Source organism: Phaenicophaeus curvirostris, chromosome 8 (assembly GCF_032191515.1).
Source record: "Phaenicophaeus curvirostris isolate KB17595 chromosome 8, BPBGC_Pcur_1.0, whole genome shotgun sequence".
Classification (NCBI taxonomy): domain Eukaryota; kingdom Metazoa; phylum Chordata; class Aves; order Cuculiformes; family Cuculidae; genus Phaenicophaeus; species Phaenicophaeus curvirostris.
In genome coordinates, this window is record NC_091399.1 from 36,180,327 (window position 1) to 36,205,816 (window position 25,490).

Sequence of the window (25,490 nt, forward strand, 5' to 3'; positions counted from 1 at the left end):
AATAGACATAGCTGTGTAAGCACATATAACTGAATATACTCTTGAGGAACAAAGGAAACTATTCTTGATGGGGTGGCAACAGATGTTCTCCAAAAAAATTTCTAACGGAGCATTTCAAACACAAAGACCTTCCTGTGGAGCTGAGAAGTTTTACTGGCAGACATACAGCAATACATCTTTGGAAACATAATAAAACCTAACATTTAAGGTGTTATCAGGCACTGAAAGCAGAAGTGATATCTTCATGTAATAAGTGGTGGGTGGTGGTGGAAAGGGAAGGAGTTTGGATAACAAAATACTGTCACAGGAAGATACCATGGCATGGTTGTTATTTAAATCACAGGAGGCATAATTAGTCAGAGTTTGTTCTAAAATATCTCTAAATCCCCTCACACAGAAAACGAGCTCTGCACACAAGTGAAAGATGCACAGGTCAATCTAACAGAACAAATACAACCCAGAGTAATTTCTTAATCCAGTAAGCCCACCTAAGCATTATACAACCACTTGTACACTGTGTGAGCGAATGCAAAGTGCCCAAAGCTGGATGTTGCTACCAGCTACTGGTCTTTCAGATCACAGTTAAGCACATTGCATAAAATCCTAAAATGGACATAAAAAAAAAAAAAGGCAGGTTTATGGAGTCATTTTTGCAATGACAGAACTGTACTGGCACTTAAGAGAAGATTTGGATCTAACTCCTGGCATGGATCTGCAGCATCTTCAGGGAATAGCTTTTTACAAATTTTTAAAGGCTAGACACTTCAAATTCTTTTTTTTAAACTCTGGCCTTTACTTTTTATGTTCTTTATTTTTACAGATACAGAATAATATTCCTCTGTCTTGTTGGAATGTTAAAAGGATCTCTGAGTATCTGCAACACCAGCAGATACCACTTTATCTGGAAACGATGCAAGAGGATGACACAGTACATTGTCTAATTATTTTTATTGCTATGCAACTGTTTTGGGGAAAACAATCCAGAGAGGAGATTATTCCAGTGCCGTCAGAGCAATCAGAACTACAAAACCACTAGAATGGACAACTTGATTGACAGGAGAAAGCTAAAGCAGGCATCAACACAGAAAATCATCATAGGATAGACATTTTGATAAATATTACTGTAGCCAATTTATTATTAACACAGTGGGACAGCTTTACATCTTGCATCACAGTTTTCACAGCCCTTATGGTAAACATGCCATATCTGACAATTACAAGATGAAAACAAAGACCTCACTAACTCTACTGGCCCTGTAGTACTGTCTGTTTACTCAGTTAAACCTCTCTAACTTCAGATAGGCAACTGAACAAGCGTACAGACATGCAGAGATGTGCATTCAGGTACAGAACAGCATCCAATATAAGTTCCAAAGGTTACACCATCTGTGGCACTAATTTCTAGAAGGCTTTACAGACAAAGGAGAGGGCTGCAAAAGAAGTGGAAAGTTGTTAGTACAAGATAGAGTATCAAGCAGAATATGATCTTTAGATGGTATTCCCTTCAGGGAAGAGAAATAAAATTTTGCTGAGGCTTGAAATATTGCTGTGTCTGGTCACCCATGGCTTCATTCCGACCGCTTATGACAATGTGGTGCAGTCCTGACAGGAATATGCACTGATATTACAAACCAGAGAGCATCAGGATGAGAGAATCCCAGAGCAGTTTTTATTCCCAGGATCAGTTGACAGGATCTTCTGTTTCTACAGAAACACTGTAACTTGGAATAACAACTCTTTGCTGGCTATTTGGTTTCTGGGATTAACAAACTATCTCAAGGACCTCATAACTCACATTTTCACCTGATTTACACAAAAGTGCTCGCATATTCTTTTATGGATAATGAAGCACAAGACAGACTTCTGAAATCACTAAGTCAAGCCCTCCACTACACACAGAGATACATTTTAGAATGAAATCTTGTGTGATGAGTTGCCCAAAGCTATTTTTTATTATAATAGTCCATGGTATCTTCCTATTTTCATAGCTATATTATCAGCTTAAGAGGAAAAAAAAAAAAAAAAGCAGACAAGTCACAGGATGATCTTAGCCACGAGATTTTATTTGATTCAAACATTTATTTTCCCCTTCCTGTCTGTTTCTGAAGTATTTTAGGAAACAAAACTGACATGCACAAAGAGAGTTCAGTGAAAAAGAGACAAGAGGGAGATGCGACAAATATCAGGCAAGTGAACGAAGCAAACAAGAGTGTTCTTGTCTCTTTGAACCCACAAGTAAAATGCGTGTTAGCGAGTACTCCAAAAGTACATCTTTCCTGTGTGAAGGAAAGAATTACTGTTAAGCACAAAGTATTCCTTGTGGTTTATTCTCATTACGTGATATGTCAGGTTACACTGATTTGGAAAAAGAACAGGACTTCTTTACAAAGCTTTCTGTGCACCAGCCTTAACACAGGTTTAAGAGAGACTAAAAAACACAAATTGCACTTTAAAAATATCAATTTAGGAATCTCTTTTTTTTTTTTTGTAATTCCCTTAAAAATACCGATTGTGGACACACTATTAACATTGTGAAACTTTCATCTGAAAAACAAAAGAATAGCCTGACTTTCTGAAATAAATCTACACTAAAGTTTATATCACATGGATTTCTCACTCAACTACTGCCAGTTTTCATTAGAAGGTAAAGGGAATGTTTAAAATTGGTCAAATAACATTACGATTCTGTTAACATGCTTTCTGTCTCTGTGTGTGTATACTTTCCTTCAAAGGAACATCTAGGTAAATTCTGGTTATCCTGAAGACTTTGGCCAAACAACTCTGAAGGACACAGAATTTATTTCACTGAAACACAACTCATCTAAAACAAGAACCTTTTAAGGGCTTTATTAGCACAAAGAATTCACACATGTATCAATTTCTTTTCATAAAAAGAAGGCATTCCAACATCCACCCTCCTTTTTTGTGATGTCATCTGTGGTTCTACTCTTTATGCACCCATTCATCAGCACCGACCACATTTTGCAACTTGACCAAAATTTGCCTTTAAGCTTTAAAGAGATAATTATTTTAATTAATAGAATTTCACGGGCTACAACACGCACAAGATTTAGGGACATCTGTATTTTAAATAACACGATAGAAAGAAAGGCAGTTTCTGTGGTTTGCAATATTTAAATTCATTTACAAACTGCCACACATAGTTACGAGAACAGACCCCAGGGGTAATCCTGGCCCATCCATGCTAGAACTCTCATCAGTTTCAATGACTATCAGCATAGTTGTTCTGAACAACTCTTTCTCCACCTCTAAATTATACTTACAGACACAGAACATCAGTGCAAATCGCAGAAGTCTGCACATTTCCCAGAAGGTACAACTTGGCAACAAATTATGTGCTCACAGAAACAAAGCAGTCACAAAGAAACTTGGCACCTTTGAGGTAAACTCATTCACATGAGAAATTTTTCCATATTTTATCATCTTTGTTCAACATACATTTAATATTCCATTCTGATGAAATGTAATTAATAAGTTACCAGCAATTTCAGTGGACAACTGGATCCATCTGTAAAAATAAAATGCACCTATGTGTTTGTGACACTTACTGCCAGGGTTAAGGATAGGTCTGCATTTTCCTGAACGTTGCATTGGTAATAGTGAGCCGTGTAAGCCTCGCTCCGTAGTAATCTATAATGTAACTAGAGCCATCGGACGGGCCAACGATCTACAAAAGGAAAAAGAACCAAGACTTTTCAAGATGAAGTGAAATATACACTTTGTGCTAATGTCTCAATTACTGCTAATTTTCCCATCATAAAATTAGTCATGCTTAATTAGTCAAACAGAAACTAGATTTATTTTGAAGTTATGCTGTAGTTTAACTATTTTAGCAAGCTCTGTCTCAGAAGGAAAATTTCCCTAGGGCTTCTAATCAACCAAATTACACAGCCAGGCGCTGGTACTAGGTTAAGCCGATGAGGATTTGAGTCACAAAATCAGGCTAACAAATGAGTGGGCTCCAAACCACTTTCCTTGAACAAAGGAGGGTAGGCAGGAGAGAATTAGGCTGATGACAAGTATCTTTGAAATACTGCACAGGTAAGGAATGGAGAGAAGATCATGGCTTTTTTGTTCTGAAATGTGAGGTCACCAGGGAGATGAATAAGGAGAGATGAAAGAGACTCTCAACTGTATCTCTAAATGATCTGAGGCAAAATCACTGTGACAGCATAGAAAGGAATTTGAGAATGCGTATACTTTAAAAGGCATATACTTTTAAAATATTTTTCAGTAAACCCATACGAACCATTTCTACATCCACAATGCATTTTAAGTTCCTTACAGGCAATTTGTAATTCAGGCTGCACTGCAGGACAAGTCAACTTGGCAATTTCACAAGATGTCACCACAGCCAGGAATTTAACTACCATGAATCCTACAATCACAGCACTCAAGTAATATGGGACTTGTATTTGGATGAGTGGCAGAGAGAAAGAGTGGCAATGTCTTCTCTCCTGCACATTGCACGGACACCGCAGATGATGGGCTCTGTCTGTATAAAGCACATGCAAATGCAGAGCTTCAGGATTCTGGGAACATCAGGATATTTCATGCAAAGTCCAACCCGCTCTGTCACATAAAGAGCTCATAGGTTCTGGACAAAGTGAATTTATGGTGTTACAGCTTCCAAGCTATTTGAGTATTTATATATAGCTAATTTAATTTTTAATTCAAAGGAAACATATATTGATAATTTGAATTCTACAACACCAATGTACAGAGCTAAAATAAATGTCTTTGTTTTTCAATACACCAAGGTTCTTAAGGCTAAAATGCTAACAAAGAATTAACAATCAAATCAGAGCTTTAACAAACACAGATTTGTATCTTGTTTTGAAAGCCCTGACTTACCTGCATTGAAATAAGTATGAAATCAATTAGGCTACCAATTCCACAAAATCCTACAGTGCAGAACTTTAACAAACCTAAAAATGGAAATTAAAATTTAACTGTAGCTTTAATTCAGTCACTGTGAAGTTCATAGGTTTCTCATGGCAATCGCATACCAACTCTCCCCATCCCACAAAATACATACATACATCTAGAAAAAGATTTAAAGATCTTTAGTTATCAGGGGGAAAAAAAACATTGAAACATATTCATATTTCTATATCCTGAATATATTTTGAAGATTCTAAACATTAGCAATATTCTTAAACAAGGAATGGCTAAAGATGATAACCAAGTTACTGGAATTTTTCCTTTCTTGGACTGAGGTAGAGACAGAAAAAAATCACAACTTGAGCTGCAAAATTTACTCAGGAATACAAAAAGACTTCCTACTTCTCATGAGCTGCAGCACATACCGATTTGATTTTCAAAACACACTAGCTTGGAGAACAATCCTTTGTATCATTTTTATATTTTTCACTGAAATAGTAATTTATTTTGAACAGATATGTACATAAACACTTCTTTATAACTGGTATTCAAAAATGGGGTTTTTTGTACGAATGAATTAAAGACTAACAGAAAACATATAGGAATAGCAACTAAGAGATAAATGTTCGTTGGAAGCTGTCATGCAGGCAGACTTCATTTGGAAAATGCCTTCCGAAGGAGGCTAGCTTTTTTTTTTTTTTAATTATTATTATCAATAGTTTCTTGAACAACTAATAGAATACAATGTCTACTGTATATACTGTAAATAATACTTCAGCTGAGCTAGGCAAATATCTAGGTTATTTTGAGAATAAGATACTCATTGTGAAGTCATTTGTATCTTTACCCAGGCATAGACAATATGAAGAAGAATGCATACCTGTTGCATTTGAGTCATCTGTAGGCTGTGCTGTGCAGGGAAATACAGTTCCCTGCTAAAAAAACATATCCTTACTGTGCTTACAGAGGCCAGCACACTTCAGCAACAAGACAGAAGCAGGTTGATAATTTCAGCCAGTGTGACAGCCCACACCTCTTCCCCACAGCCACAAGTTGTGCTGTGCTGCATACCTGCTGGTAAAACCAGGTGGCTGTTTTCCAAAAAACCTGCCTGCTCTCAGTAAAACACATGAAGGTCTCCTGACCTCCACCTCCTCCTTTGCACTCCCCCTCTCTCCAAAGCAACAATCTGTCCCACACGTCATCTCCTCTCCACCATGCCCAGTTTACGAGGCTGCAGACAGAGGACAGTAGGAGGATAGCTGCATGCACATGGCAGGAAGTGTCCTCCTGTCTGGGAAGCGTTCCCATAGTTGACAAAATGAAACTAGCCTGAGTTATAAACCCCAGGGAGATAGTTTGTAATGTCTCCATAGAACAACACAGTAGTCACAGACAACAGGGAAAATATACCTAATGCACATGGATTGAAGATTCGTAGCAGGACAGAATTTCAACTGATCAGAATAAAGGCCTATGTACATATTGCACTGCCACTTGAGTGGGCAAAAAAATTGAGTAAGTCATTGTTTAAAATAACTTGTTCCTAGTGGCTGATGTGCGAGACTTGCAGCAGCCAGACACAGGTAGCCTGGGTATCAGCACTGGCAACAGCGTAACAGAACAAAGGGGAACAGCCAGCTAAAGAAATGCTAGTGTAGGAAACAACAGTTCAGACAATTAAATTATGTCAAACACTGGTGAACGGTTTGTTACCACCTGCATCAAGTGCAGGATGTTTATTGGTGAGACTCCTTATACCATCTCCTGTCAAGTTCCAGCTGCCAGCTGGCATTTCAGGAACCCATCAGTTCTCTTACCATTGCCGGTTCTAGCAGCAGCTCCAGTTTACCTGAGGAGCTGGCTGCTCCATTGTGTTACTGGATGTAGAACTGTTTCTACACCTGGCAGACATTTCTGGGGTTAGAGTAAAGTGCATTTTTTTTCTTCCTCCTCACTACCCTGCCCACAAGCAGATCCTACTGAGAAAATAAACTGCTCGAAAGCATGGAGCGAAAAATAGTGCTCTTACATAGTAATAACTTATGGTTTATTTCACAATGTGTGGGAGAGAAAGAGGTTGCCTTCCTGATTTCATCGTATTCAATAGCTTGTTTGTATTTGTGCTCTCTTCAAGCAAAAGAGAAGGGAAAAAAATAAACCAAAGAGTATTTACAGTCTTCATTATGTTTGCACAAAATATTTCAATGCTATCACCTTTCTTTACCATTTTTTGCCAAGGGATGGATGACCTAAAAAAATCCCCAATCACTGTCAAGGTATCCAATTTATTGATTTTTCTTCTTTTTAAATTTTCTACACTTACCTCTTCACATTTATCTTCTTTACCCTTCAAATCTTGCAAACTTGACCTTGAGGAAGTTTAGTTTTAAGTCTTTTAACTTCAGTTACTGGCTATAGTACATTTCAGTAAGGTTAACAAGCATGAAACAGAAGAACTTCCATATAAGGATGGAGGATTTACAACGCTGTATTACTACAATATATTACAAAATAATTACTGCAAATCATTATTCCAAATCCAGTGGTATAACAAAAAGCTGCACCTTACTGACCGCTTTCGGAACACTGTATCGTTTTGTGAAATAGATGGACAAGGTAAGTGCTAATTACAGAAACTCAGGGAAAGAGACACAGATGTTAATGCAGGTTTATTGAGAAAGACAGATCATGTTATCAAAAAAACCCCAAGGGTTTGCATTTAATGGGCAGAACCTCAAAATTCCTTGGTGAAATGAGAGTAATATGTATAGTTTTTTCCAATCCATTGCTTCATGCTATCTAGACTTAAAACTACTCCGTTTGCCCAGCTCAGGAAAAAAGCCAGTGAAAGCAGTTCTAACATACTAAGGAATTTCCATTATTTAAAAGCCAGTGGCACCATAACCCTGGGAATCAGGTCCTAAAAGCACTAACCAGAGGTAGGTAGGTCTTATTCTGCAGAACTGTTATTAATACTATGAACTACCTCAAAAGTATGCATTCACCAGAATAAATTCCATACCCCAAAACACTACGCTTATTGTAAAGTTTCTCTTCTATTTTCCCGGTAAAATCAAGCATCATTTTAGTAGCTGGCACAAGTAAAAACCACTTCTGTTTCAGTGCCTCACAGAGAATGCTGTGGTAAACATCAGTGCAAAGCAAACATAAAGCAAAACTATGAATAGCAATAAATATGTTTGCTTGTTAGGATTTCTTCTGTTGGGCAACTATATATCCATTTGTCACCACTCACTCCAACGGAACAGCAGGCCGAGGATAACACAGGATTTTATCTCAGCTGACAATGCAAAAATTCTAGTTGTAAATATTAAAACTATGACTGTCAACCTTCATTACTCAAAATGTAGGTAGACAGGCATAGCTCAGTCATAACAATAAGCTTTACCTCAAAGAAAAAATAAGAAATAAACTTACCTAATGCAGGATAGCCTAGGTAAAATCTATCTGCTCCCAGCCATCCAAGAAATAAGGACAGAGCCACTGCCACTTTGTAGGAGTATCCATTTCTGCCAAAAGAAACAAGTAATGTAGACAATGAATGCAAAATATATTCACTCATACTTCTGAAAATTAAAGTAGTGACTCATTTGCCTGCTGCTTCAGTTTAAAAAAAAAAGAAAAAAACCAACAGGCTTGTTATTTATCTTCAATTATGGACACAGAATTGATAATGCTAAGCTTTCAGACTGGGTAGGCATCCTCCATAAAGCAACCTCAGCTGTTGCAACTCAAGTATACTCCTGCAGAATACAGATTATTCTGAAACTAAGTCATGATTTCTTGTCAAGAGACACAATTCAGCTGCTGATCCATTCCCAGTTTTACAGAGCACTTCCTAATAGTTCAGCCCTACTGAGACAATCCTAGGAAGCTAAGAGGTGTATGCATACTGTCTGTAGGCATTAGTCTCACATACAGACAAATCGAGAGGAACAGGGTAGACAGGTGAGATGTCAGTAGAGACAGTAATTGCAATGAAATCTGAAGGAGAAACGAACCATGGCCACTGGTTGAAGAAGCTGCAGGAAGGATTCAACAAAAAGGGTAAGACATGTATCCATTTACTACACTGTAAAGGCACCAATGAAAATAATTGTTGACAGTACAAAGATGTGCAGTGGTAGAGAGGTACCCTAAAGTTAAGCACCCGTGGTTCGTCATACAAAATACACAGATACAACAGACTTTTTGAGATTTATACTAATTGGCAGCACTCTTGCCAACAGTTAGAGTATGGGGCCACCTAGGCCCCTGTAATTTTCAGTCATTGCTCATGTGAACTTTACATGAATAAGTAAGCTGGAAACATACAACAATCAATACTAGAACTTTCTGCACCCTTTGCTACATTGGCAAGCAGCTAGCTTCTGAAAAGATAAGCAAACCCAAATGTAATTAGAACTTAAAAAATATTCAATAATTCACCGTTTTGATACGTGTACTACTATGTGCCAGCAATTACTTAATAAGCTCAAATTAAACCCTTGGTTGACAGTTGAACAAACACAGAGTTGCACAAAGACAGTAGCTAAGAAAGGCCCAAGGACCTTTATTAAGCACTTTCAATGCCAAATAAAGATCTACCTTTTTGCTTATTATCTAGATTTACTGACTTTAAAACTTAATGGAAACATTAAGTGATTAAATCGTGACTCTTGCCTCAATATTTGTTACTTAGCTCTTATTAGCAACACAGAACATACAGGGCGTTCCTGGAACCTAACGTAACGTAAATGTAACATCAATCATCATCTTTAGAACCGTCTTGTTTCACTGTAAAGAGCACTAATGGTTTTATTTAAAAACTGAGGCAAACTGTTAGAAATTGTTTGTCAATTACAAAGTGTCAACAAACCTTCAAGGACACTAAAGCAAAAAAAGAGCTCTTACATATAAGGTGGGAACATGGTTTAATTTGAGATACTCCTGATCAAAACCAGTAATAAACTGAGCACTTGCCTATTCATTGAGATGCTTTTAAAAGCAGAACTGTCTGCAACCTAGTCAACATCAAATGGAAGGGCAGAAGAAATCTAGTATGAAGTGGAAGCATGATAAATGCTGTAACGAGGCTGCATCCACTCTTTTCCTTTGCCTTACTCACTCTTACAGATAAATAGGTGCAGTGCAGACAAAACCAACAAGCAGGGAAATAAATACATACAGGCACCTAAAGGAATTTCTGCAGTTGGGTAAAAGATGCAGTTTCTTTCCAGTTGCTCTTCTGAATTATTCTTGATTCTCGGCCTCATCCAATTTTTATTTTTTTCTGCACACATTTCTTCCAGTTGCCATGTTAAAAGCTTTTTCTTCCAGCTCTCCCACACTGGTTGATAATATACAGGCACTACTGCAGGTCACAGTGCTTTCTGTGCACTTTTAGGGTCTCTTAGCACCGCTTGAAAACCTGTCCACACTAAACTCCGTGAATTTCAGAGACTACCATTTGATGAACATCTGGCCTAGAGTGGCAATAGTTGAGCAATGGATGTTTCAAGTCTGCAGGATATTAAGCAAAATACCTGTCAGAGTGCCAATTTGGGGAAATTCTAGAATTTGGTAAAAAAATCTACCTCCAAAACATCAAATAAAGCCAAACCAAAGCAACCCTGACTCCTAGTACTTCTTTTCTAAAGCAACCTTAATAGCACTTCCAAGCTTCTCCTTGAACTAATACTAGGAGCAACCCAAACACATCCACTTACACAAACATACAGCATCTCCTAGTCTTCCTCCAAAATAACTGGATCCCAGAACTGTTATCTGGATCGTTGTTAATCACAGTTCTGGCTAAGGACAACTTGTGGATTTGCTCTTTCGAAAAGCCAGGAATAGAGAATAACCTGCTGTCTCCATGCTAGGAAAATCCAGTTACAGGAAGATGCCTTCTCAAACCACTTTTCTAGATAAATGATGTGCAGTTATTTCTGCCAGACAACAATTACAGTTTCCATCAAAACTCAGATAAGATGCTGGAATACTAAGGTATTTTCATTATTTAAAAGCCTACCGTTGTAATATTAAGCTGGACATTCCTGCTTAAAATAATGTTTCAACATTTATGTAACATTCAAAATGCCTTATAAAAGGCTCACGTAATGATCAGTGATTAGACCACTTTTTAAATAAGTGTAGATATGAAGGATGGCAATAGTAATCTTTTTAACTGGCTTTGGGGCTTTAGCAAGGGCATGCTTGTGTAACAACTTCTGCATTTGCACTTGTATTTTACTTGAGTTTTAAGCAAGCCCATGAAGGGCCCTCTTCCCCTTGTGCTATACTAGCAGTCAGGGGACTCAAAACCACAGTAAGTTCTTTTAGTAGTACAATCATTGATTATTTCATCAGAAATACTAGTAACAACTAAGTAACAGATGTCATAAGGAGGGCAACATTTTTCTGCCTACACAGCTTTTTTTAATTAATAAATGTAAAGAAAAACTAAATTTAAAAGCGGTTCCAGAAAATATATTAAACCAAAAATATATATAGACAAAATCTCAAAACGTAAGCATTACTATCTACTCCAAAGAGGAAGCAATTTTATTAAGCTAATATAGTTCATCTTAGTCTCCATCACATATAAGACTGAAGCACAATTATTTCTGGACAAAAATGTGACTGAAGTCTGGTTTGCTAGCATTTAAATTTGATTAGATGTAATGATATGTTTCCTTCAATTTGCTAAGCTTTGACTGCTGAGAGGACTAAATACAAACAAAATATTGAGGAAGCTATGAGGTAAAACTGTACTTCCGAGTTAGACAAATTATTGAGCAGTAAATATCACATCAGAGTTATTTGACCACTAGTGTGATAAGGAATACCCAACAAATATTACCGCAGTGTTAACTTCCAAAGAGTCCAGCAGAACAAAAGAAAAAGGCTCTTGAGTGACTCTCACAGAAAGGAGGAACAAATGGTACTGACAGGTGTTCGGTGATCATTAGCATTGGCCAGTTGGAACATTTATTGGTATCCAGAGCTCTCCATTGCTCGCAACGTGCTTTAGGAAAACTAGGTCCATCTTTTTCACATCTCAGAAACAGGCTCTTAAAAGACACAGAGGATTTGATTAAATACAAAGGTTGTTTAAAAACAGAGCACAGTTCCTCTAAAAGAGATTTTTTGGGAGAATTGGAGAGACTTAAACTCCTTCAATATTTGTGCATACTACAACTTGAGCTAGCAACAGGTACGCTTTAAACTGGCATGGACCAGTACTGCCACTGAACAGAGGGGGCCAGTCCAGCCCTCCTTTCTCCGCTCTCTCTTATCCTTGAGTTGCCCTTATTCTTGTGTTGGCACAAGCACTTGAAGCAACTGTACTGTGACTCAGATTGGGGAACGGATCCAAGTCAGTTCAAAACCAGCTCAGTTCCCTGATTCAGAATAGAGTGGGGTATGTTAGGGGAAGAGACAGAGAGGTGTCCCCAGACGGCTCCCTTCAGCAGCTCTGCAGATTTTAAGCATGTGTGAAATGTAGCCTTAGCATTTGGGGCAACTTTTTGCCGGGGTAAAGTACTAAGTAAAGCAAAGGTAAAACACTAGAGTAAAGCAAAGACACAAACATAACTAAACAAAGAAAAATATGTCCATGGCTGAGAGAGATTTATTTATAAACATGTACGTTGTATCCTTACACTACTTAAGACTGTTCATTAGAGAATTAAGTACTGGGTAACGTGTATGATTCTACCTTCTCTTTTTCCTCCTGTCAACATATCACATTATTTTAGAAAAAATTCCATGTGAAAACAAAGACAAATTATTACAAAGAACAACAGTGTACTTACACACTGCGACATGCAATAGGCTTGTAAAATCCAACTTCCTGTCCTGTAAAGACTTTTTCTATGCCAAGGTGATCTTTGCAAGTAATGTTTGGTGCTGGAAGACACTGAACTGAGGACAAAAATAAATATTTTAAATTAAACAGCAGACAATTGAGCACTGTAGTGTTTTTCTGATGAGACACAAGTGACATATACAAATGAAGCTACACTGTGCAACTGTCGTGATAAACCACACAGCGCACACAGACATAGTCTTTAAAAAAAAAAAAAATTTAAGCCAGTCCTATGACTAGCTTGTCTTTTTGCATGATATTTATTAAGCAAAATATACAAACCTAATTGCTACCCTAATTCTGTGGTAATTTCCATTTTGGCTTCATCATAAATCAATGGGAAACCTGAATCTGACATACAGAAAACATTTTCATCATGAGAACAGTCAAACATTGGAGCAAGTTGCTCAGAGAGGTGATGCCATCACCATCCCTGGAGGTTTTCAAGACCTGACTGCACAAAGCTCTGAGCAACCTGGTCTGAATTCAGCGCCAATGCTGCTGTGAGAAGGTTGGACTACATGACTTCCCGAAGCCTCTTTCAACCCACATTGTTCTATTATTCTAAGTACATCAGAACTTAACATTGAAGTAAATATGCTTTCAAAACAGAGCCTCATGGCACCAAAAACTCCTCACAATGGAAGGCACCGTGTTTCCTTAAAAAAAAATTTAAAAAATAAAGATTTTGAAGGCTGTTCTATCATGTGTCAATTTTTCTAATAAGTATATGCAAAATCGGTATGACAGGAACGGTTTGTTTTAATCAGAACAGTGCAGGACGGAGCCTAGAGGATATAACATCCATTGAAGAGATTTACCAGAAACCTCACTTACAAATGTACCAATCAGATACAATGTATTTATTCAGTTTTATAACAGCATCCAATCCACACAAGTTTTTTGGGTTTTCATACTCATATTACTAATTCCATGTTTTATAAAGCTCATCTAGCAGATACACAAATGCATAAATTGAACACTTCTTTGGAAAACATAGCTGCTGTCAATATATGTTAGAAGTTAGAAATCCTTACCATATGCTGTGTGATTTGTACAATTCATTGGTTCTTGTGTACTATTATCTATTTTAGGCTCATCACACATATATGTTCATGTAATTGAGGAAAATTTTTCACATGGAACACACAGGTTTAACAGTCATTTACTCCACCCTCTTAAAACCCTGAGGATTTAAGATACACCTTGATGTCAGCTTTCCTTCCTGCCCATCCCCCAAAACAGGAACAGCACATTACCATACAGCAAATCTGCTAATCCAATTTAATACACCAATATATCGCATAAGCTCCATGTTTAATTAGTGCTGCAGTCAGCACTACCTAGAGGAACTACAATATTTATCAGTCTCGGCCTCTGTGCTTGAAGGCAACAAGGTAGGATGCCTATTTTAGTCTTCCTCCCTTATTTCAATATCAGAGTACCTTTAAACTGAGGCATTTAGTTGAGAAGATTAAATGTGGAGCAACATACAAATATCAAAGAACACCTAAAAATGAACATCTCAAATTGCAGGAATTCGGACTAGAAAAAAAAACCGAGCAGGAACTTATTTCCATAGGTCTGAACTCCCACGGCCAAGTAAAGCCACCGGTGAAATTAACTTTTCCAGGATGTGCTTTCCTGACACTTTTGATCCTGCCGCTACATCCGTAACTGTCGGGTGCCATCAAAAACACTTTCTGGGGAACACCTGCCGCACCCCTGGAGACTCAGGAGCCCCGCAGAGCCAGGAGCCTGGAACACCTGCGCCCGGCTCCTTGGGACAGACTGCGGAGGAAAACCCAATCTCCTGCAAAGCCACTGCATCTCAGTCGAGCATCCTGAAAAAAAAATAAGAAGGCGGAGGGGCCGGGAGGGCGGGACGGGGTCCCTCATCCCAGAGGACTTTCTCTTTGAAAATCACAGGCGCCCCAAACCTGCACCGGGGCACACGCTGCACTGGCCCCGTAATAAAAAACTAGTTTGACGCGAAAATAACGCCAGCCCGGCACATGAAACCTGGTGGGTCTCCGAGGTGGGTCACCAGCCCAGCACACGAAGCCTGGTGGGACTCCAACCCAGCACATGAAGCCACGAGCGCTGTGCGGGGCCCGGGCCGCCGCAGAGCCGCCCTCGGGGCTGCTGCCGCGCGACGCTCCCCGATCCCCCGCCAGGCGCCCCGCGGCCTCCCCCCGCAGCCGAGCCCCCGCGCTCAGGATATTGCCCCAGCCGCAGCTCGTCGCACTTGAGCGGCGGCTCTGCGCTCGCCGCTCCCTCCAGGGCCGCGAAGCAGAGCAGCAGCAGGGCCCGCGCCGCGCCTCCCCGCCTCCCCGGCCGCGCGGCCATGACGGGAGCCGGCCGCGGGGTCCCGGCGCGGCGGGTGACCGCAGCAAAGATGGTTCCTGCGGCAGCTGCGGCGCGGCGTCGACGGCCGAGTGTGCCCCTACTCAAGATGGCGCTCGCACGGCTCCCGGCGGGAGGAGCGGCGGGCTCCTGCCCTCAGTAAAGATGGCCGCGCCCGCCGCCAGCACCCGCCCGGACACCGCCCACCTGCCCTTACTTAAGATGTCGGCGAGCGGGGAGGGTGGGGTTGGAGTTTCAGCCTGTGCGCCTGGCAGGGGAGAAGCTCCCGAATGTCGGCCCTGCGGGGAGGCGGGGCTAGAGAGGAGAGAGCTGGAGCCGCCCTGCTCTTCCCAACACCCGGGCCGTGCCCTGGGTCCACCAGGGAAGCCTTCCCGCGGGGTGAGGGTGCCTGGGGCTCCCTGGGGTCCGCTTCGAAAAGAGACTGAGAGCCCAGGAGAGGTTAAAGGGCTGTGCGCCCTCCTCCCGAGTCGCCCTGGCAGCGGCCGGGCCCCGCGGGCCCTGCGCCCCGACCCCGCACGGCAGCCAGGGTAAAGAAACAGTTCGACGTTGGTAGTTTATTGTCACATAAAGCTGTGATTGTGTTGTTCAAAATGCTTTTAATTCTTTTTTATTTAATGAGTACTAAATGCCCAGAGTGCAAGCTTTTTGTTTTCATCAGCGCTTGCTCTTTGTAAGGTGCTTTGTGATTACCAACCTTTGCTCCGTTCTTTGAAGGTCATTTAATGTTTTTCTAGGGTTTGGTTTTGAGGTGGTGATTATTCATTAGTTATAAACTAATGGGAATCCTGGGCTGTTGATACGGAGAGCCTGATCCGGCTAATACTCCCAGGAAAGGCAGCGGTACTGCTGTATGTTTACATCTGCTCTAGAAGCATTCCTGAGAAGCAAGAAACTGAAAAAGCTGAAAGCAATTCCCGAATAGGATTTAAGAGAATTTAGTTGCTGCCCAGCCCTTCTGAAAGTAATTTGGGTTTATTGGTCATTATTTTAGTGAACGAATGGTGACTTGTATATGAGCCTGTCAGTACCAATGAAAGGTTTGTCACAGTCCCAGATATTCAAAGAATCAGTAAAAATGTGGATTTAACATGTGTGGATGGCTGACAAGGAGCTCAGCCAGTGATGTGAAATATTGCCATCTAACAGCTTTTTGGGAGATTTGTGTAAACTAAATTGGCAGTCTAGAGTTCAGCAGACAAAGTATGCAAATGAAAATTGATACCCCTTTCAGCAATGGGAAGCGAAAGGCCAGGGCCAGAGTGCACTCTATAATGAACTCAGCCCTCCGAGATCGAGTCTGAGGTGCACTGATGAGAAAAGTGCTTGGCTCTTTTGTCTGCAGTGCATCTCTCGGATGGATAACTACACGACTTGCTGTTCATCACTGTCAGGAAAATTGTCACTTCTCACAAGCGCTACATTAATTAAAATTGAGTGTAAGGACTGGGAAGTTAGGCATTTGGAATCTGAACTGTTATAAAAGGAGGATGAAGTGATATGTTGTTTGCATGCAGTAGTTCAACTGCTATTTCTTAGTAAAACAAAATGGACACTAGGAAGAGGGGAAAATCTATCCAAAGTTGTGACATGAAATTATTTCCCCAACCTTTTATAGTCCTTATCCTACACAACTAGATGTGTAAGTTCTGTGCAAATGAGCTAGTGAAAGTGTAGTAAAAAACCATCATTTTTGGAGTTTCATTTGACCATTTTGTGTGTGGACACATAGATCTCAAAAACAACCTGAAAAACATACAGGTTTTGGAGGCAGAAAGCGCCCGCAATTCCTGCAATTAAGTTCAACTGAGATGGTGCCTATTAACTAGATGACTGGAGTAGGAAAGCCTTGCTTTTTATCGCCATCGCAGGCAAGGCACCGTGTCCTAGACAAGCTGAAAGAAGGTGGTGTGTCCCTGACTGCTGCCAGGAGCAGCACTGGGAGAGGTGGTTGTGCATAGCCAGTTTGGCGCTCCGTGAGGGAAGCATTACATCCCTTAACTCTGTCCATGTCCTGACTTTTGGTGATCCCTTCTAATTGCAGGCAAGGCACCACGTCCCAGAGAATTGTTGGGAAGGTGGTGTGTCCCTTACTGGCCAGGAGCAGCACTGGGACAGGTGGTTGTGCGTAGCCAGTTTGGTGCTCTGAGAGAGAAGCATTACAGCCCTTAGCTCTGTCCACATCCCGACTTTTAGTGATCCCTTCTAATTGCAGGTGAGGCACTGTGTCCCAGAGAAGATGAAGGAAGGTGGTGTGTCCCTGACTGGCCAGGGAGAGCTGGTTGTGCACAGCCAGTTTGGTGAAGCGTTACATCCCTTAACTCCGAGTGTTGCGGCTTTTGCCGATTCCTTCTGCGGGAGGAGCGGTGGCCGTGAACTCAAATAGCTCTCTGGCTATTTCAGTTCAAAAGGGCTCTGAACTCATATTTGGAAGCAGATTCACTGCAAAGGAGAGCACATAAGGCTTTTCTATTAATTCTGCACCTCCGTTTTGCCTCTTCTGTAAAGTCTGCCCTCGCCGGGGCCCGCTAGGCCCGCGCTACGGACACGCCGTCAGGCCCGGAGCGCCCCGAACACGGGCTCGGCTCGAAGCCCCGGGTGGCCGCGCCGCCCCCGGGAGGCGGCTCTCCCGCCGCGCCGCCCCCTCCCCGCGCCGCAGGTGAGGCACGGGCGCTTCCCGCTTCCGCCCAGGTGAGGCCCGGCCGCTCCGCCGCAGGTACCGGGGGCCGCCGGCCGGGGGGCGGGGGGAGCCGCTGGCGTTCGCCGGGGTCCGTCTGCGGACTCGGAGGCTCCGCCCGGCGCCAGCGCTCGCTGTGGCTCAGAGCCTGCCCCAGCCTCTCCCAGCTCCCGCGGCCCCCGCCCCGGGTGAACGGCGCCCGGGGCCCCGCCAGGCTTCGTGTGCTGGGCTGGAGACCCACCTCGGAGACCCACAAGGCTTCGTGTGCTGGGTTGGAGGCTCCACCTCAGAGCCCTGTCAGGCTTTGTTTACTGGACTGGAGCCCCACCTTGGAGCCCCACCAGGCTTTGTGCATGGGCTGCAGGCTCCCACCTCAGAGCCCTGTCAGGCTTTGTGCGCTGGGTTGGAGACCCACCTTGGAGCCCCTTCAGGCTTCGTGTGCTGGGTTGGAGACCTACCTTTGAGCCCCTTCAAGCTTTGTGCACTGGGTTGGAGACTCCCATCTAGGAGTCCGTCCAGTGTTTGTGTGCTGGGCTGCACGCAAACCTCAGAGCCCATCCAGGCTTCGTGTGCTGGCCTGTGGGCTTTCACCTCAGAACCCTGTGAGGCTTTGCACGCTGGGTTGGAGACTCGCACCTCGGACCCTGTCCAGGCTTCATGCTCTGAGTTGGAGACTCACCTCAAAGCCCCATCAAGGTTCACTCACTGGGCTAGAGGTTCTCACCTCAGAGCCCCTTCAGGCTCCTTGTGCTGGGTTGGAGACTCACGTCTCGGATCCTCTTCAGGCTTTGTACGCTGGGTGTGCTGGCAGTGCCTTGACACCCCTGCTAAAAGCTGTAGAGAGCTGTGTGGCTCTTGGTGGTGGGTAGAGGCACTCCAGGATGCAGGACCAGTTGTGCCATGCTGTTATGCAGTCTCCATGGCTTGGAGAGACTGTCCGCTGGTGAGTTGAGCAGGCACTAGGGAAGTAACTGACTGGTTGCCATACATTCTGTCAATGCCTGTCAATTTAGAGATTATTAACAGAGTGACTTTTTTCTTTATTTGGGGGTTGATTAATGGGAAAACAATTCTTTCACATTCCTTTTGAATTTTTGAAGCTTAAAAATTCAGTGTGATTCCAGGTCTAACAGCTCTCCTCCCCTCTGAAGTGATTTTTTAATCATGAACACTGTCATCGTAGTGATTCTACAATTTAGTGCCTAATTTCAGTAGAATCTGAAAATATTTAGATCTTGGAAACAAGTTTTCCTCAAGCTTCATGAGAATAGGTTTCTGAAAACATGTTATTGGTACATGGAGAATGGCTTATGCATGAATTTGCTCTCCTATTAGACATCAGAGAACCCACACTGGTGCTTCCCTGGAGGTTGAAGTCCTCAGGAATTCAGGTTCTGCTTGTTAAAAGTTAGCATGCCTGGAGAGTGACTAAGGCATGATCTGCATAGGGATTGGTTATCACAGATGCAGGGTGGTGGTGTTATGCTTTCTTCATCTTGTGCTCACTAATCATATGTAACAACAGGACACAAACAGTTTGCCTGTGTATTAGGGTTTTTTTTATATTTAACAATATTTAGCTTTGACCTGCTTTACCTTGGAGATACGTGGTGTGTTTGTCTTTATGTACTCACAGCAGGTTTTGGTTGTTTTCTTTCAAGTGCCTGGAGCAGTCAGCGTGTGCTCTATGGCCTTCTGTATAAATGCTGCAGCTTTACACAGAACAGCAAGTTTCAGTAGTTATATCTGAAAGGTGTGTGCATGCTAAGCCTTGTTGAACTGAATTCTTCCATACATTACCAGGGTGGAAAACTGAGCATAATGTGTACGACAGCAAAATACGTGGTAGAATAGTGTTTTTTCACAGTACGTAGTCATTTGATGGCGTGTAATCTATATAGTTTTTAATATCTGAAGTTACATGTGTTGCTGTGTTAGGACTGTTTAGGATTAAGATTGCTAACAAGTGATGTTTTCCCTTCCTTTTGCTTTTATTGAATTTTAAACAGTTTGGGCTGAAATTTTCCAAGTTGAAGGTGTCTCTGATGAAGACAGCATGCATTATATCCATCACTCCTGATAACAGGGCCAGGAAAAACTACAACTGCATTAGTGCATAAAGGTGACTTTGGATTGGGATGTACCTTTGGCTGTTCCCATGGCAGGCTGTTCATATCGGCTGTGTTAGAAGCCTTTGAAAAATAGCAGCAGCTAGCACTTGTGCATTAAGTTCTCCCGGTGTTTCCTGTCCCAGAAGGTTACATCCATGCTGAGTGGGGAAAGCCTCCCACAAGGCAGGACTTGCCCCGCAGAGCCTCTTGCAAGGACACAAGTTGTTAGAGGCCAAGTTGAAGGATGCAGGGCAGAAGCGGTTGTAGTTGGTAGGTGGGTGGGGAGAAACGGGATGAGGAATCTCAGCTGTCTAAACCGTGCCCTCCTTCAGACCCCAGCAGGGCAACCCTCATTTCTGTCTTTCAGCAGCCCTTTGTGGAGGGCAAGTGTTTGTCAAAGCTCTGCCAGGGGTGTGGTGTTCCCCTCTGGCTCTGGGATCAGCCAGGGTTGAGCACCCTGTGTCTCCACACAAGTGGCAGTCATCTGGTGGGGGACTGATGGCAATGGAAGACTTAAATCTTTCAGCTCTTCTAATGACCTCTGCTGTCGTCAGCATGGGGGAATTCCTTTTTACTTACTCTCCTTTTGAAGATGGTCCAAGTCTTAGGATTTCATACAAAACCTTATGAAACTTTCCCGCTCCCTGTGATGTGTTGAATTCAGCTCTCAAAAGTGAAGACAGTAAACCCCCGGATGCACGCTGTGCTGTAGCGTGGAAGGGTTTTTTTTCTGCTGTTAAAAAACAGTAAAATTTCTGAAATGCATTATTTTCTCAATGATTTTACAGTTATGGTGGGAGTTGTGACATAAATTTTGAACTGAAGTTTGCAGTTCTGTCTACCAATAAGATAAATAAGTGGCTGTGGAAATTGGAGAATGGAGCTAAGGAAGTCGAATGCAGAGTGAGTGAACTGATTTTAACAATGCAAACTGTAGTGTTTTGGATCACTCTTCAAAATTTACACCTAGAAATGGACCTCCTAATTTAGCAACTAGGCACCCTGCTTGAACTTAGCATCAGTGCTTGGAAGTTGTTTTAAGGATAAGCTGTTTGGGTCCCAACACACAAACAGCTCAATAGTAGATGGAGTTGTGTATTTCTCTGGTGCCTAAAAGTCAGACTCGGAGACTGTCCTCAATTATTCATTACTTGAAAACTTGAAATTATATTTTCAGGTATCCCCTCACACCAGAAGGGGCTGTTGGCTTTAAAATAAAACACACTTCCCACCTCCAATCTTTTATGAAAGAAAGGAGAACAAAGAAATACTGAGGGCGGTTTCAACATACTACCCCAAAAAAATTCATTAAACACCATCACAAGTTGGCTAGAGGCCACCTTTGATCACAAAGAATCCCAAAGTGCTGTGTAGACTTGAACTGTTACATGGTCTGTATCTGAAGTCCACTTTGGCATCCACTGTTGCAGAGTGGTCTGCAGTGGCTCTTAGAAATACTTTGGAGCAGCTCAAGCAAGAAGCCGAAACTTTCTTTAATCTCACCCCCAACCCCTTTGCACCTCCTTCTCCAGGGGACGTCTGCCTAGATGGAGCCTAGATCTTCTACCTATGTTTTTCTGCTTAGATTTTTCTTTCTTGGATCTATACCCATCGTCATAATTGCTATTGTTGCACCCACTGTAATGGAAAAACGATTAATCTTGGAGACTGTCAGCACGGTGCTTTGAGGCTGTTTTTGAATGACGCAGGCTATTTCTCATGGTGCAGTTTGCCAGTGCAGCTGAGCTGCTGTGGCTGCTCACTGCTGCAAGGTGTGGTCCTGCTTCCCTGGCATGTCTTGGCTCTCCTCCTGCGTGCCACTGCTGGCAGTTGAGAGCTAACCAGGCAAGCAAAAAGCTCACCCTACCAAAATGTGAAGATTTTTTTTTTCTGCGTGTTTACCTCCCCGTTCCAGCTCACTATGGGATCAGATGAATGAGTGCAAGCGCAGATGGAAAGGGAAGGACAAAATGCATGAAAGAGGGCTGGAGAGCTGGACCAGCTTCTTGGCTTCAGCTGTTAGATGGGCATGGCGTTGTCAAGTCGGCATTATTTCCTGCCATGCTGGATTTCTTTTCTGGGTTTAATCTTTTTCTTCACCCTGCTGCTGCTTAAATGTATTTCAAGCCATTTTTCCTCATAGGAGTAATTTTGCATCCCTTTCTGCTGTTGGTTCTCTTCCTTTACTGTTTTTTTTTTTCTCTTTTAACTGCTGATGTGAGGTAGAAAAACAGGCAAGGGAAGTAAATGGAGGGAAATTAAATTGGGAATAAAGAAGAAATTTCCATATTCTTTGTCCCAATTTGTTAAGATCCATGCAATATTTTTAGTCAAGGAGGTTATGTTTTGTCTTTTTTGTTTAGAGGAAGGCTCAGGAGAGTACAAGAAAATAGTATTTTCATCTGTTCTTCAGAATCAGATCTCAGCACAGATTCAAAGGCTGCTGTGCTCTTCAAGTGTTTTATTTCGAATGGAAAAGAAAATAAAGCTGCAGCACTTGCAAAAGTTCAGATGCATTCCTGGAAATCTTTCAGGGGTTGTATGGGTTTGCCACTTCAACTCTTGCTATGAGTTTGATTTAAAATGACCTCCTAAATCTGTTAATAGTCTTGCAAAGCAACTCATTTGGCTTGGCCCTGGGTGGAAACCACACAAACCCGCAGTTCTGCAGGAATTCCTCCAGGAGCAAAAGCTACTCAAATACAGCAAAGGGTGCATAAATCTGAAGTTGTGATTTGTGACACGCCTCCACTTTTTTTTTCATTAGGTAAATTGGCTTAATCTAACTCTTCAGGAGAAGAGAAGCTATTCACCTGCATACTTAATATTTTGTTAAATGCAACAGTGTCCTCCTGAAACTCAAGATATTTTCAGTGTCAGCACAGACAGCGTGAGAGGCAGAGCTGAAGGGATCAGAGGTCCTGCTGGGCGAGAGCCCCAGGGGTGTGCTTACCCTGGTATTACTTTCAGATGCATATGACCCTGCCTAGTCTTGCATTGCAAGATTAAAAAAGTAAAAAAGGTCCTTTGTTCTGTATATCTATGGCTATATTTCTTCCAAAATAATTCCAAATGTATTATTCTGAAATTACACAGTTATGTACTGGGTAGAATTAAAATTATGTAAATTGTGCTATTAAATGGATGACTTCTTCCAGAGTAGCTTCTACAAAGTGAAGAAATCTTATTTCTTGTGTGTATTTTGGTATAACTGCCTTGATAGATTTCAGAATGAGAGGCTCTGCATCAACATAATAACATGCCAGTAAGGGTACAAATTTATCATTGCTGCTAATTGCAAGTCTGTTGTTTTTATACTGCCATCTAGGTCTTAGCCCCAGTTGGAGACCAGTTCTGTTTGGCTCTGTAGAAAACCGTGATAAAGGACATTCTGTTCCTTCAAAGGTTGTCGTGTACATAGAAAAGATAAAGGCAAGGAGAAGGGAACAAGCTTGAGGCTCTTTCACCTGTTCAGCACCAGGGCTGGCATTAGAGCCAGCCTCCCTTAATAATGTGTTGGACTAGGGATTGATTTGGCCAGTTTTGGGCCATAATGCTATGCTGTCTCGTGAGTGAAGGCAATGTCATTGTTTTATATAGAGATGCAAGGTTTCACCTATCTAATCATGCTGCAAGGCTGAGCTATTGTAGTAAGACTGTTGCCTACAAATAGTTAAAGTAAACAAGAGGAAAGTACCTGTGCCTTCTAGATAATAGGAAGATCTTCGCTGTATGATATTTGGAAAGATCACAACTTTAATGTCCGTATTCAAAATAATTTGGCTAAACATATCTGTGTCTCAGTTTTCTTGGCCAATGTTTGTTTTTATAACCTGCATTTTTACTTGTATTTGGAAAAGTTGTTCGTATTCCTTCCTGTGTGTGAAAGGAAAAGTGCACAGATCAAGGAAAACTTTTTGGATGTGCTGAGGCTGCTGTGCAACTAGCTATATTGAGAGCTTTGTTAAATATTTGGGATACACAACAGGGGATAGTGGTATTTTTAATTTAAATTTCTTATAGTTAGCTTAGTACTTTATTAGTGCTTTTATTGACCACGTCTCTGTTAACATTCTGCTCAGATATCTAAATTATTAATTTTTTTTTTTCAAACCTCATCTAGGTTCTTCCAAGTAATTCCAAAAATACCCTTCAACATGCCTGAAAATCCTGCTGCAGGTATGTGATTTGGAAGTGGTTACTTTTGTTAGGCAGTGAGAACTGAAGCTCCATTCCTAACGTGTACTACTTTGTGGTGCAGACAAACAACAGGTGCTGCAGATCCTTGATCGTTTGCAAGCAAAACTGCGTGAGAAAAGAGATTCTCAACATAATGAAAACCTGACTGTTCTACGTAATACGCTCAGGAGCCCTTTGTTTAACCAGATACTGACCCTTCAGCAATCCATCAAGCAACTGAAGGAACAAGTGAGTGTAAAATGATGGTTGTTGGTGGGTGGGATGATAACTACAGTGAACTTGGAATTTAAAAGCAGATACACAGGCATGTGTTAATAAGGGCGCTCTCGTTAATAAGCTGTTGGGCCCTTTTCTTTGTCGAACTAGTATCTAGAGAGTCATTACTGAGATGAGAAGGGTGTTGGAACAAACAGGTCATGGCGCAACATGCTTTGAAAGGGATGCAGAAGAGACAGGCGCTGAGAACCACATCAGCTGGAAAAAAGCATCTGCAAATGACATCAGCTCTAGTACTTTGAGTTCTGAACACAGCTGGAACTGAGATCCTTTGCTTTTCACAGATGCTAAATACTATTTATCAGCTAAATGGCAGCATCTTTTCTCCTCAAAATACATCATTACTTAGTTCCTGCTGACTTTTACGAGACTGGTTAACCTGTTTTGAGAAATAAAATCTAGAAAACTACCCCTGAAGATTTGCCGAGCTCTGGTGCAGATGTACCCAGGCTTGCTTTAAAAAAAACTGTCTGGGAGGAACCTGTTTGGATTGGTTTATAATGCCAGCTGTCACTTGGATCTTGCGGACATGGGCATCAGTGACACATCTGCATGAACAATTCTCACCATGCAGATAGCAGAGACAGGCACACAAACTTAAAATTGGGGACTGACGTGGCATACCCTCAGCAGCAGCAATCCTCATCTCTGCTATTACTGCACCTGCCTGGCCGCAGGTAGAGAGTGTGGGTGTCAGGGGGACAGGGCCACCTTGCTGTCATTGCTAAATGTATTGCCTGGACATTGCTAAATGTATTGTTTCTGCCTGGACAGCATGATAGTGGTTGTGCCACTCCTTCCTTCTTCCCGTGCTCACAAAGTTGCTGTATCTGTTCTTGTTCTTTCCTCCCAAAGCTTGGATGCATATCTGCAAGCTATTAAAATGTATGAAAATGCAAATAGACCTAAGATCATGCTTTGTGACTATGGCATAACGGATTTTTTTTTTCCCAAATTGTTTGGAATTATTGTATTTAGAATCTTGAAATTCTTTTCAAGCATGTCCCTCACTAGCGGTTTCATTCAGGATGGGATTTTTTAGTTTGCTTTGTTGCATTGGGAATATTTCTGCCTTTGTTCA

General features: G+C 41.9%; 2 protein-coding genes across 2 annotated transcripts in view; one reads left to right on the forward strand and one right to left on the reverse strand.

Moving 5' to 3' along the window:
* Positions 1-1,436: 1,436 nt before the first annotated feature.
* On the reverse strand, positions 1,437-15,150 carry TM2D1 (TM2 domain containing 1). The gene is made up of 6 exons (XM_069861945.1): positions 15,006-15,150; positions 13,819-13,892; positions 12,729-12,837; positions 8,347-8,438; positions 4,876-4,949; positions 1,437-3,688 (listed from the first exon to the last, which is right to left on the reverse strand). Exons 1-6 carry the CDS (start codon positions 15,128-15,130, stop codon positions 3,578-3,580), a joined length of 585 nt encoding a protein of 194 aa, XP_069718046.1. The 5' UTR covers positions 15,131-15,150; the 3' UTR covers positions 1,437-3,577.
* Positions 15,151-17,770: 2,620 nt separating this feature from the next.
* PATJ (PATJ crumbs cell polarity complex component) overlaps positions 17,771-25,490 on the forward strand; it is a 157,702-nt gene continuing 149,982 nt past the window's right edge. The window contains exons 1-3 of the mRNA XM_069861943.1: positions 17,771-17,836; positions 24,057-24,112; positions 24,195-24,361. Coding sequence (XP_069718044.1) covers positions 24,091-24,112; positions 24,195-24,361 — 189 coding nt within the window. The 5' untranslated portion in view covers positions 17,771-17,836; positions 24,057-24,090. The remainder of the gene's footprint in view (positions 17,837-24,056; positions 24,113-24,194; positions 24,362-25,490) is intronic.